The sequence below is a fragment of the Sorghum bicolor genome, chromosome 10, assembly GCF_000003195.3.
Source record: "Sorghum bicolor cultivar BTx623 chromosome 10, Sorghum_bicolor_NCBIv3, whole genome shotgun sequence".
Lineage (NCBI taxonomy): Eukaryota > Viridiplantae > Streptophyta > Magnoliopsida > Poales > Poaceae > Sorghum > Sorghum bicolor.
Window position 1 is genome coordinate 57,365,739 of NC_012879.2, and position 13,742 is coordinate 57,379,480.

Here is a 13,742-nt window from a genome sequence, read left to right on the forward strand (position 1 = left end):
AATATAATTAGATTCGAGTGTTTACTTCACAAGAGTGTCTAATAATCATATAGTGGTTATACATAAAAAAAGAATAAAATACATATAATTGTCCGCGGCATGCAGCCTAAAAATAAAGCCAATATCGTGAGTGCAGCCAGCCCACTATAGCCCGAATCAAACACCGCCTCGTGCCTGCCGTTAGATTGAAAGGAACGATCAAGATGCAACGCGCGTTGGAATATAATGCTCCAAAAACAGATTATCTTTACTCAGTGTCTCTATTAATTTCCTAACAAGATACCCATTTAGATATATGCTATAATCTTTATCTAGTTACATATTAACTAACCAACCTGTTTATTTCTTTATGATGTAAAATAATTATATATATACAATTGTTGCAACTTTTATGAAATGGAATCTACATTTTGAGTTTTAGTTTTTTTAATCTTAAACATATGTTCAGTTCAAACTATAGTCTTTATTCTATCTTTTATTCTAAATGTTGTTTTCTATTTTACTAAAAGTTACATCCTAGGTCAGGCCTCACTCTTAGTTACTATAATGCTATACAGTGTCGGTCCTAGGATTTTGAGGGCTTTCACAAAAGGAAGTCAGGATCGCTGAGTTAGAGACACAGTATAGGGAGATGGCCCTCTACATGCGAACTCGTGGGGCTTAGATGGGAGCACCTCTACCACCAACCTTGTACATTCCACCCGCTCCAAGTGGACCTAGCCTAGTGAGTTTCACTTCACTTAACCATGCAATCTCTACCTTTGTAGATGTAGATGTAATTGTGGTTGCGTGCCATCGAGCCGCTGTGGATCTCGGCCATCTGCCACTGTGGTTGCCGGCCTTCGTGTCGATGCTTTTCTTGCAGGTCTTGGGACCTCCCCGTGCAGGGGAAGTGTTGCCGAAATTTTCATTTGAAACCACTATATATATCTTTAACTTCAAGTATTTAATCTCATAATTCACTTACGACACGTTTGTCTCATCCTTTGTGCAGCTTCACTCCCAGGGTTCTACTCAAGCCCCCAATGAGCAAAGTCCTCAAGACGGTGGGTGCAGCAACCATGTCAATCCGTACCAACCTCCAGGCGATTTATGGGCAGACGAGATGGATTCGGTTGGTGAACTTGTAGTTTGTTCATGGAATTTGTCGTTTCGTCGGACGTGTTGTTGAACTTGTGGTTTCCTCAGACTTGTGATGAACTAGAAATATCATTAGACTTGATGATAAACATGTGCTTATGTATGTGACATGTACGTTATATGTATGTGAGAGATTTGGTATATCATGGTTATTGTGGCAAATGTGTGATATATTGTGATATTTGTGTGCTATGTGTGCTAATGTGAGCTGTGCTATGATACATGTGGTTACAAAAGCAAAAAACATTGAGACTTTGTCGTGTGCATGTATGGTGGCTCACGACAAAGATCCAAAGTTTGTCGTGTGCCACCATGCAGGCACACAGCAAACCCTCTATTCTGGGGAAAAATAAAAAATTCTTTATAATGTTTGCCGTGCGCCCTTTCTAGCTCACGGCAAAGGTTTACCGTGTGCAACACACGGCAAACCTTGCTGTCAAGCCGTCCCCCGGCGTCTCCCGCATCCGTCACCTTTTTTTACCGTATGTCAAGTTTGACTCACGGCAAAACTTTGATGTGTGCCCACAATTTGGCCGTGAGTAAAGATAATATTCACCGTGGGAGGGTTTACCACATCCGGTAGTGGCAGGGGTAAGACCATCACTACCAACCTAGCGTTTGGCTCAGGGACGCCAACCAATGTTCCGATCTGGCTGTGGTTAGCAATTCTAGTGTTGTGTTGGCTCGGTAAATCAAAAGAATGCCCGCCTCTAAAAATGCTTCTCATACCAGTAAAATTTTTAAATTTCCTATGGCCATACAAGTTAGAGAAGAATAAGTGGGATGAATTGAAACGTGGATGTGATTGCTAAATAAATGTCGGACGATCGTCCAGATAACTGTTTACTAAGTTGAATGCCTCGTTGCACAAATGAATATGGTTGCTAGCGTTGGAAAAGGTCGAAACTTCTCTACTTTTTTTTTTCGATAAGGCGAGCTTCTCTACATGGTCATTGATTAATATTTGTTTAGTGCTTTAGAAGACTTAGAGTGTCCTGTGCCTTTCTTAAACGGACTATTCCATTTGACTCACATGTCCATTGGTCACATATGTACGTCTGGTTGTTCTTTTTCAGAACAGCGCGCGTCATGCAAAGGTCCTTGCATCTTAATGAGATGAACATGATGGCTACGTTGGAATAATCTTCCAGTCGCGTCAAAATTACACGCACAAATGAGTGGCTGGAAGTGATAACGAAATAGTATAACGTTCAAGGCATGTGCTCGTTGTTTTCTACAATATCTGATGAATTGAATGAGATGCAGTTACGTTTGACACCACATAGAAGACAATTTTATAACATGGCACTGGCAATAATCATTGGCAACCTATTTAATTAGATTCCTCTCTAGCTCTGGTTCTACCTCCTTAGAAAGAAACCGTACTAAACGATTAGTTGAAAGAGCTATTTGGTGAAGGAGTCGAAACTGTTTTAGAGGTGCCATACATATATTGTGACTCTCTAAAGCGGTTCGAGCTCCTGGAGAGAAGTCTTTGGGCAGAAGTCCACCCAAACATACAATATCACCACCAAAGTGGCAAACTACCATTTTTTGGTGTTATACTTCTGCGTGGAGAAATTATAAGTCATTTGAGTGGTTTTTCTCATCGTTCAAGTGGGGCATGGAAGGATGCAGGAAACTAAGATGCATACTGTTCACACACTGCTTGTTCAGAATAACCACTTTTCAGTACAGCCAGTACTGTGTCCATCGTTGTTGTTTACTAGTATGCACGTATATACTGTTCACGCATTGTATCTTTGACACCTGCGACGTACAATTTGACCATCAACTTTGACCACAAAACATGCCTGCCGCCATGACACTTAGGTCACTTTGTTCGAGAAATTATAAGTCATTTGAACACTGAAATAAAATCTTCTCAATTTTGCTCCAACACGTACGACGTGTCAAAACAAAACAATTTGAGTTTTTACCTCTGGTGCTTGCATATTTTCTTTCAAAACTGTGGTTTCACGTCAGCTTGCATGCTACAGGAAGTGAAAAAGCTACTTTTATTACTACCTGCTGACTATTTGGAGGCTCACTGGAATAAAAATATAGGGCGCTGGTGTCCACGACAAGGCGCGTTAGATAATATTAATGTAGGGCTGGTGTCCACGACAAGGCGCGTTAAATAATATTCAAGAGCCAGACTGCTAAATAGTAGAGTCCTGTATAATACTTACTATCCGACATTGTATTATACATTGTCCCTTACTCGTGGAGTTGGGGTATTACCCACCACTACCATTGCTAAGTGGAAAATGACCAGTTCGTTCTATTTTTTCTTCTTTTTATCCGGTCGTGAGTCTTCTTCATCGTCACGAGTCTTCTTCATTGTGCACTGCCACCTGGCTGTGGCCCCCTGCAGTGGCTCGCCGATGAGGCCACGCTCGCCCGCTGAAGCCCCACCTCTCAGTGTGCGCTACCCCTATCCGGTCGCGCCCCTCCCCGCATGCCATCACCGGAGCCCCTCGCCACCCGCGGAGGCCCCTCCCCACCACGCCCTACCAAAGCCTTGTCGGCGCGCCACCCCGACTATCGGAGCCTCACTCGCGCTGCCTGGCCCCGCCATGGTTGCTCCTCCACGCGTCGGTGTACCAATGTTCGGCCGTGGCCACGCGCTCAGGCCCTCCAGGCTCCAGCGCATGGAATTGATAGGAGGAAGATGATGGGATTTTTGTTTTTTTTTTCTTCTAATGTGTGGACCCAAATTGCCAGTGATATAGAGATGGGCGTGGAGATGTACCAAATGTTTTTTGGATATCAGATCTACGGTTGGTAGAGCTAGCTGGATTTGTGGATCTAGAGCTATTTAGTAAGAGCTGTAGCTCTACTAAACAGGCTAAGTAAATCTTGGAAGATCTTCCCGATAAATGTATGCAGATCATCTTCAACGTTTGGTAAAATTCGTTTCCCAAATCTTGTTGTTCGCTAATTCCCAAAATAATATAGGAAGAAAAAAAAAAAGATCTCATTTCTAACACTTTGGCAAATTTTGTTTCCAAAAACCCAAAAACCCGCTAACGAAACAAAGAGCCCCGCTAAGCATGAGGAGAAAGATCGATGCCAAGCACGGAGCCCGCGCGCTAGGCAGGGAGATATACCAAGTTAAAAAAGATGAAAATTGAAATATCAAACTGTTGGAGAGAGTTTTTCCTTATTTTTCTAAAAAAATTATGGATGGAAAATCATCATTGCACGCACATGATATGATTGCTAGCGTTGGAAAAAGTGGAAACTTCTCCACTTGGTCATTGGTTAATTTCCTAGCTAGAAGACTGCAGTGTCCCGTGCCTTTCTTCTTAGCCAAACGGACTAGTCTATGTGACTCAAATGTCCATCTCGTCACACATGTACGTCTGGTTGTTCTCAGAACAGCTTCATAGTCATGCATGGCTACATTGCGAGCAGCCAAACTGAGATGAACGCGATGGCTACGTGTTGGAATAATCTTCCAGTGGCGTCAAAATTACAGGCGGTCCAAATGAGTGTGGCTGGAACCGACAACGAAACAGTATAATGTTCAAGGCACATGCTTTGTTTTCTACGATCTCTGTTGAGTTGGATTAAATGATTTCATATCTGTTAAAAGGGGAGACGGATTAAAATCAAAATTACAGGTGGTCCCAAATGAGTGGAACCGGCGATGATGAAACATTAAAACATTCAAGACACGTGCTCGTTGTTTTCTAGTCTCTGTTGAATTGAATTAAAGGACTTCATATTTTCAAAAAGGGGAAACGAATTAAGATCAAAATTACATGCGGTCCCAAAGGAGTGGAACCAGCGACGATCAAACAGTATAACGTTCAATGCACGTGCTCGTTGTTTTCTACAATCACTGTTAAATTGAATTAAAGGACTTCATGTCTGTAGAAAGGGGAAACGGACTGAAAATTTGTCTCAATATTTTGCAATTTTTCATATTCCCATCCGCTTAACAAAGCTGAAAATTTGGTGATTCTGTCGATTAACCTCTAATGTGCGTCTCCAAGTGCACGAATACTGCATAGATGCCATGTAATTCGCGTGGACTACAGCAAGGTTAATCTTCTAATTTCTTCTCTACTCTGAGTACACCGGCCGTACCGGAAATTTCAGGGGCGCCTCATCTTCCAAAGATAATTGGCGTTTCTAGAAGCCTCTAAAAATACCATATTTTTTAGAGATAGCTCTAAACATGAACCGTCGCAATAAAAAAATTACTAGATGCAGGTGATATTTTTAACTGCATCTCAAAATACTGCCTCTAAAAATAGATGTAGCACCAGAAATCATAACTTTTTCAACTCAAGTTTGATTGAAGAAAATTTTCTGTCAAAGTTTTAGACTTCAAAGAGTTCTTCAACTTTTTGTAGTTCATGACCTTTTAATTTTAAATCATTTGGAGTCTAAAATTATGTTTTAAGTTCTCACTAGTAGATCCATCACAATAACAACAATAAAAGGAGTTTTACTTCTCTTTCCCTTTGTCTTCACAAAGCTTGGTAAGAACTTGTTCATAGTATCTCGATGTTGGTCTCAATGACTTTTTTGTGATTAGCAAGCCTCTTAGCATAATCACCAAGTATAAGAGGAGGATCAGAGGGGCTTACATCAATTTTTGAACAACTTGAAAGAACAGCTTTCAGACCGACAGCGTACCGGCCTGTCCTCCAGCAGCTTGCGAGGATTCTCTAGGAGTTGGTTAATCTTTGAGGGCATGAACGATGTTCTCCAGATTCCTGGATTCATCGCAGCGCCCTTCTTCTTGCCGTCCATTGTAATAGTGTAGTTTCACAAAAAGGTATATGTTGACGCAATGAGTCACAAACCGAGAGAGCTAGTGATGAACTCTCAAAAACCTGCCTAACCGGTTCTAGAAGAGGCCGAGCATAAAAACAGGGTTAACTGGTTTCCAGAGCTGGTTTTAGCAGGGAGTGCCATAAAAGTTCCGTGAATGCCTCTTAAAACCCAGGTCAGCAAAGGCACCTAGATCATCCGTGAATCTCATCGTGAGTTTGTGACAAGCGTAAAACAGCACATAGTTGTGGTTGGAAGATATTAGAGTTTGTTGGAAGATATTACAGTTTGAGTAAAAATATAGGGTAGATTGGATATCTCTGTCGGCCTTCAGCCTCTTACATGCATGTACAGAGAGAAGGAGGTCGTATCCCACTAGAAAGACGAATGCCCAACGAAATTTATGCATTTCCAAGAACTTGTCTCGAACTCGACCAAAACCGGATTAGCCGATTTTGACTTGTCCACTTTTGTTGTCAAGACGTGCTATATATGTAACCACCTACAAACCCCTCAACATAGAACAACCAGCCATCAGAAATTCAAGATCGATCCATCCATCTGCACAATAATGGCATTGCTGGATGAGTACAGCAGCGATGAGCTACTCCAGGCTCAGCTTCAGCTCTGGCACCAGGCCCTCGGCTTCTTCAAGTCTGTCGCGCTTGCAGTCGCCTTAGACCTCGGCATCCCCGACGCCATCCATCGCCTCGGTGGTGCTGCAACCCTTCCTCAGATACTCGCAGAGGCTGGGGTCAACCCCCGTAAGCTTCGCAACCTGCGTCGCATCATGCGTGTGCTCACCTTATCTGGCATCTTCAGCATCAAACAGGCAGCAACGGCGGCGTCAGACGGAGAAGGTCCAGTCTACAAGCTGACGACGGCATCCCGCCTCCTCGTCAAAGACGAGAGCTTGACGAGGAGCCAGCAGCTGCCTCCTGTTCTATACACGCACCTCATGCTCACACCTTGCCGAGAATCCACGGCCGGCATGGGCATAAACGCGTGGTTCCGGCAGGAGCAGGATCAGCCGCAGCCAGCGGCGGGTCCATTCGCCCTCGAGTACAATGGCCAGACGGTCTGGGAAAGAGCAGAGCACGACGCCACGACGTTCCCGTTCGACGACGCCATGGCCTCCGACACGGCCTTTCTCATGCCGATCGTCCTCAAGGAGTGCAGCGAGGTTTTCCATGGGTTAACCTCGCTTGTCGATGTTGCTGGTGGGCTTGGCGGGGCCGCTGCTACCATAGTGGCGGCGTTCCCGGATTTGAAGTGCACCGTGCTGGATCTCCCACATGTTGTCGCCAAGGCTCCCACTGACACCAACGTGCATTACGTTGCTGGTGACATTTTTCAAAGTATTCCACCGGCAAACGCAGTGTTCCTCAAGGTACATACCTCGCATTCCTGATATTTCGCATGCAAATTGATCTTGACATTAATTTCATTTCCGTATGAATGCAGCAACTAGCAAATACACCAACGTATATACAGTTATGCATCTAAAATCGATCAGAACGCAAAAACAAACACTGATAACGTCATGTTGATGTGCTTCCTTTTCCCCCTTAAATGACAAGCTACATATATACACACACTTCAAATAATTGCTTATAATTTTGCTTGGTTAACTTGATGAATGGCTGCTTGTTTCATCAGTGGATTCTGCATGACTGGCACGATGATGAGTGTGTCAAGATACTGAAGAACTGCAAACAAGCAATACCTCCACGAGATGCAGGAGGGAAGATAATAATAATAGATATGGTGGTTGGATCTGAGCCGTCAGACCTCAAACACATAGAGACACAGGTTTTGTTTGACCTCATGATGATGAATGTCAATGGGGTCGAGCGAGATGAGAATGAGTGGAAGAACATCTTCTTCGAGGCAGGATTCAAGGACTACAAAATCATACCACTTCTTGGTGTTCGTTCTATTATCGAGCTCTATCCTTAAAGCTCAGTGAAACCATCCATAACAATAAGAGCATCGATGGGAACATGCATCAATAGCTGTGGACTGTTGTTTTTTATATTGATAGAGTAACACCGAATAAGAGGATCTCCTATAGATATGGAGGGATTCGTATCTGGCCGGGCATCTGGTCAGCTCTTCTTGGACCTAGCTAGAGTCTTATTATAGACAAAAGTTTGCACACATATATATGAGTGCGACCTCCAACTGTAAACTGGCGAATGACAAAATGAGTTTGTCTTTTGATATATTGTGTTTAGTAGTAATATTACGACATTGAAAATATTTCTACAAAAACTTAGTAAAACTAATGTTGGGGCAAAGCCCTCACAGCAGCACCCGCCTCTCCTTCATTAAGGACAGGGCCCTTGCCAATATTCTTTACCACGGAGCCCTCGCTAGCAGGCCTTGCCCTCGTGCAAAGAAACCCTCACGGCTTCCATCTAAACCCCATTAGTGTGAACTCGCTGCTACTTTTGCCAATAGTTTCAAGCCAGCGAGGTCGTTCCCTTCGACACCCTCGCTGGGACTGCATATGTCTCCTTCTTTGACCTCCCTGGAAAAGGTATCACAGCGTTCTATCTTGCAAGGTCCAGGGATGGCTATGAAATCGGTTGGCCATGGACAACCCTCGAAGTCTCCCCACCCGACATTTCTGTGGGAGCACGTCAAAATGTGCCCCCCTAGCAGGAGACCCTAATGGTGTCAAATGGGTAGTTAGAAGTGGGGAGTCAAATGACCATAATGCCCCTGAGTTTATGTACAAATTATCCTAGTTAACTCTAGTGTAAAAGTAATTTCTCTATGCCCCAGGTATGAACTATAAATATCCATTGGGCACAATTATAGAGATGACGAATTTATGGACATTTACTCCTGATTTGTCTCACTCGTGTTACCCTGTCTAGCATTTCTTTATCTCCTCCCTATGGGACACTATCGGCCTCGACCCCATTGTCTCCTAATGAGGGTCTAGCGAGGCCCAGTGAGAACCCCACGGTTGGCTTCATCCATTTAGTCCTCATCGTACCACCCAACAAATTAACCCATGCATTGAATGTCATCCACTAGGCAACCTTCCACTAGAGATAGATCCCTCAGCTCAACCTCCGTCAAGGTGCAAACTAGCAACAAACCCATAACACCCCCACTCAGGCCTAAAGCCCCTTCAAGCGGAGGGAAGAACCTCAGTTAGCCCATCTTGCCAAAGGCCCACCCTTGAGGATGAATTGTCTGAAGGTGCACTTGACACCAAAGACAAACATGGCATCAAAGAGAAGGCCTCTGAAGGGTCGAGATGGCGGACTAGAGGGGGGTGAATAGTCCTTTCTAAAACTTATAGCGCCGGCTAACCGAAACAAATGCGGAATTAAAACTATCGGTCTAGCCAAGACTACACCCCTCTATCTAAGTTCTCTAGCACCTTGTAAAAGATCCTAAACAAGAAAACAAGGTGCTACCTTAGCAAGAGCTCACCTAACCAATTCTAGAAGCAAGGTCACACAAACCTATGCAACTAGTACTTTGCAAACCGGGGGAGCTCCAACACAAACTAGTGAGGCAAAGCGCACAAAGCATAAGCTCACTAGCAAGCTCAATAACAAGGCAACTAATGCCAAATTAGAGAGCGCAACTTACTTAGCTACACAAACTAAGCAATGTGACTAACAAGGTTACACAAACCGAATTAGCCACACAAGGGAACTACTTCTAGCTACACAAGCAAGAAGGTAACTAGCAAGCTACACAAGCTAAACTAATTACAAAAGCAACTACACAAGCACAAGTATATAAATAATGTAAATACAAGCTCGTGTATAGCGAATGCAAACCACCAAGAAGAGTAGACAATGTTGACACGGTGATTTTTACCGAGGTTCACTTAGTTGCCACCAAGCTACGTCCTCGTTGTGGCGATACACCCACTTGATGGATCACGAGCTAATTGGCATTCCAAAGCCAAACCCTCAGCGGGTGCCGCACATCCACTCTCAAGATGGGGATCCTCCAAGCCACAAGCAATCCACTAGAGTTGCTCTTCGCGATCCCCGCGGGGTGAGCACCGTACCGCTCACAATCTCTTCTCCGGAGCACCGCACACTCTCCTTGCGTGCTTCGACGGAGTCACAAGCCACCAAGCCGTCTAGGAGGTGGCAACCTCCAAGAGTAACAAGCACCACCGGCTTGCAACACAAACACCTAGTGCCACTCGATGCAATCTCTCAATGCAACGCACTAGAATCGCTCACTCACACAATCGGATGATCACTATCAAGCATATGTGAGTTAGAGGCTTCACTAGCACTCCCCAAGCATGGACACTAAGTCCCAAGGGTGCTCAGCACCAGCCAAGGCCGGCCACCACTTCTATTTATAGCCCCAAGGGCTAAACTAGCCGTTGCCCCTTCACTGGGCAAAGCACGTGGGCACCGGACGCTCACAGGGAGCCACCGGACGCTCAACCCTCAGCGTCCGGTGCTCAGCTGACCGCCACATGTCACTAGCCGTTTGAACTCGACCGTTGCCGCCAACGGCTACTGCGCACGCGCGCCTGCACAGCACCACCGGACGCTCTACTGCGTCACACCGGACACGTCCGGTGCACACCGGACTCGTGCGCAGAGAGCTCCGCAAACTCACACGGTCACCGGACGCAAGCCACTGGACGCACCCTGAGCGTCCGGTGCTCACCGGACTCATGCGCAGAGAGGGTCGCCAAACCGCCCGCACACCGGACGCTGAGCACCGGACTCTCTCCGGTGCGTCCGGTGCACTCTGCTGCACCCGACAGCACACCGGACGCTAAAGGCCAGCGTCTAGTGCCTCCGCGCAGAGCGTTCGTTGAGTGTTTCCTACTGAGAAACACTCCCGCGACTTCTCCAAAATTCCCATCGGCACAATAGAAAATATACACTTAATTTTCTCAAAAGCGTCGAATCCCGCCTCGCAAGCTCGGCGGGAGGGAGAGAGGAACCCACACTCCTCTCAACCCTAGGAACTCCACCTCCTTTGAAAAGTGTGCCAACACCAACAAGTGTACACCACCATGTGCATGTGTGTTAGCATTTTCACAAACATTTTCCCAAAGGAGTTAGCCTCTCAAACTTGCCATGCCACTCGATCCTAACACGTATGCAAAGTTAGATCGCTCAAGTGGCACTAGATGACCGATATGCAAACAAGTTTGCCCCTCTTGATAGTACGTCCATCTATCCTAAATCTGGTCATAAACTTCTCTACACACCTATGACCGGTGAAATAGAAATGGCCTAGGTTATACCTTTGTCTTGCGCTTTCCATTCCATCTCCCTCCAATGTTGATGCAACACATGCACCAACCAACCACCAAATGATATGATCCACTTCATATCATCACGTGACTGTATTGGTTCATCGATCTTGACCTCACTTGCTCTTCACCGTTGCCTCGGTCCATCGGCACTAAGTCTTGCTCAAGCTTCACCGTCACACGCGGTCCCTCGCTTCAAAGCCTCTGACTTGCCCTTCACTCTTGCAACCGGTCCATCGAGCCAAGCCTCATCTTGATCTTCTCCACCTTGGTCACATGACTCCATGTCATGTCTCATATGCAATAAGCTCCTCCATCATCACATCATCACCTGTGGACTAATCTCTTGTGTATCTCACATAAACACTATTAGTCCACCTAAGTTGTCACTCAATTACCAAAACCAAACAAGGACCTTTCAGCCTCAAAGCACTAACCCCAATGTATGAAGAACTAAACAAAAAGAGGTGCCATGTCAAAACCATAGTAAGGCATGTCTAGATTGACGCAATTAGCTAGAGAATATCTAAGGCGCAAGAAAAGCTAAGAATGATGGATAATACCTAGCACAACCTCCACCCAAACCCTAATGCTCACATCAACCAGCTAGCCCCACCAACCCTCCAACCACTTCAATCCCATCTTCAACGCACTTGTCTAAAGAATCTTTGAGGTCCCATGCCATATGCCCCAAAGTATTCACTATCCCAAATCATCTAAAATCATATATGGCCACCCATCCACATGCCCAAAGATCTCCCAAGATAAGATAGTAATGTTAACCCCCATAAATTCACTCATAAGTTACGAAGTCGCCGTCACAACAACAGACGATGGATAGCCAAATCATTTGTCATCATAGCTAGAGCCATAGCTCAAAATTGGTATGCCAACCTTCAACTTGGCTCCATCATGCCATGGGTAGATCTTTGCCGGACAAGTTGTGTCTATGTGCTTCAACTTCAAGGTCGTCAACGTAGACCAAGACCACCTAATGGACCTAATCAACTACAAGCAAGGGAAAGAGAACACTTCAAGATTACTGATGGAAATTCATTCAACTTAGGGCTCGCACCCCTAACATAACTGACAAAGCTATCATCCTTGCAACTGTAAATAGCTTGTGATCTAGACCATGTTCCTCCAAACTAGCAAGAAAAGTGCAACAACCCTCATAGAGCTCCACAAGGTGATGCAAGAGTAAGAGCATGGCTCAAAGGTCCTGATTTCAGCCACCACCAGGACCAAACGTTGAGTTCAATCCACCTATGCATAGATAGGGTGAATGTCAACACCATAGAAAATACTCCATGAACCACTTAGAAACAGTGGCAACTGGTGAAGGGACCTAATCCCACCAACAAACAATAATGAACCTAGGAAGAATTAATCAGACGATGTGTGGGCAAACCAACAAATAAAGACTCACCCAAGACCTACTGCCACTTCTATATCCCTGGCAAGGGCCATCCCACCAAGTAATGCACCTGCTTCCTCGATGCAAAAGAGTACCAAGATTCCCAATAGTCAATTTTAGTCCCGAAACATGTGAACCACACTCAAAAACCCTCAACACACCCACCCAACATAGTCTACATCGATGCATACCCTCGCAACACCCTAGCCATCACTACTCAAACTATCCACCCTACCACCAATAGTATCAAATTTATAACAACCACTTTGACCCCCATCTCCACATGATTTTCAGCACCAAGTGAGATCACCCTCCCAACCCTACACCGTAACACATCCTTTGAACCCATCCAACCCTACCCCCAGACTACCACTTCCTCAGCCCTTGTAGCAACAACTAGTCAAAACACCAAACCACCCCACCCCAACAGAACCATCAATAACCCTACATCCACATTTGGGTCATCTTCGCCATCTCTGTGGTCCAATGAAGACTATGGGTACAAGCGGTAGAGCAAAAGGCACCAAAGGAGAGTGCACCATGTAGCCACAGAGGGTTCTAACAAAAACTCTGATCCCAGTGGTCCCACATTCCCATCACCTTCGACATCAATGACCTCAAGTTGCAAGATTACCCTAACACCGAAGCTATGATGATCGAAACCAACATCGCTAGATGGACAATAACAAAGATACTTGTCAACATAGGCAGCTCTGTAGACTTCCTATTCACATCAACTTTCGACAACATGCAACAACACTTTTTAGAGGTGGCTAAAACTATTTGTACTCGTGATTATTCTAGACACATCTATTTGTGTGTCTCTAGAAATAAATGATGTAATAGTCTTTAGAAATTGATTTCTAGCTATCAGCCAAATTCCATTTATCTCTAGTTAAATAATTTCAAAAATGAGCCAAAAATAACAATATAAGGCCACCAACTACCCACTCGCTTGCACAAGTCACAACTCACACAACCGAGATTCAAACTCACGACATCTAACCTCACTGTTGCTTCCTTAGCACTGCACCTCAAAATCATGTGTGTTTGGTTCCAAGACTACATGGACTGGGTTGACTCCATTCAATTTTTTAGGCTGGGTTGGTTCTATTTCATATTTTGGTT

General features: G+C 44.9%; 1 protein-coding gene across 1 annotated transcript; it reads left to right on the top strand.

The window, feature by feature from the left end:
* LOC8083290 (5-pentadecatrienyl resorcinol O-methyltransferase-like) lies at positions 6,432–8,156 on the top strand. Its single transcript, XM_002437408.2, has 2 exons — positions 6,432–7,321; positions 7,591–8,156. The coding sequence occupies exons 1-2, from the start codon at positions 6,503–6,505 to the stop codon at positions 7,888–7,890; spliced, it is 1,119 nt and encodes a 372-aa protein (XP_002437453.1). The 5' UTR covers positions 6,432–6,502; the 3' UTR covers positions 7,891–8,156.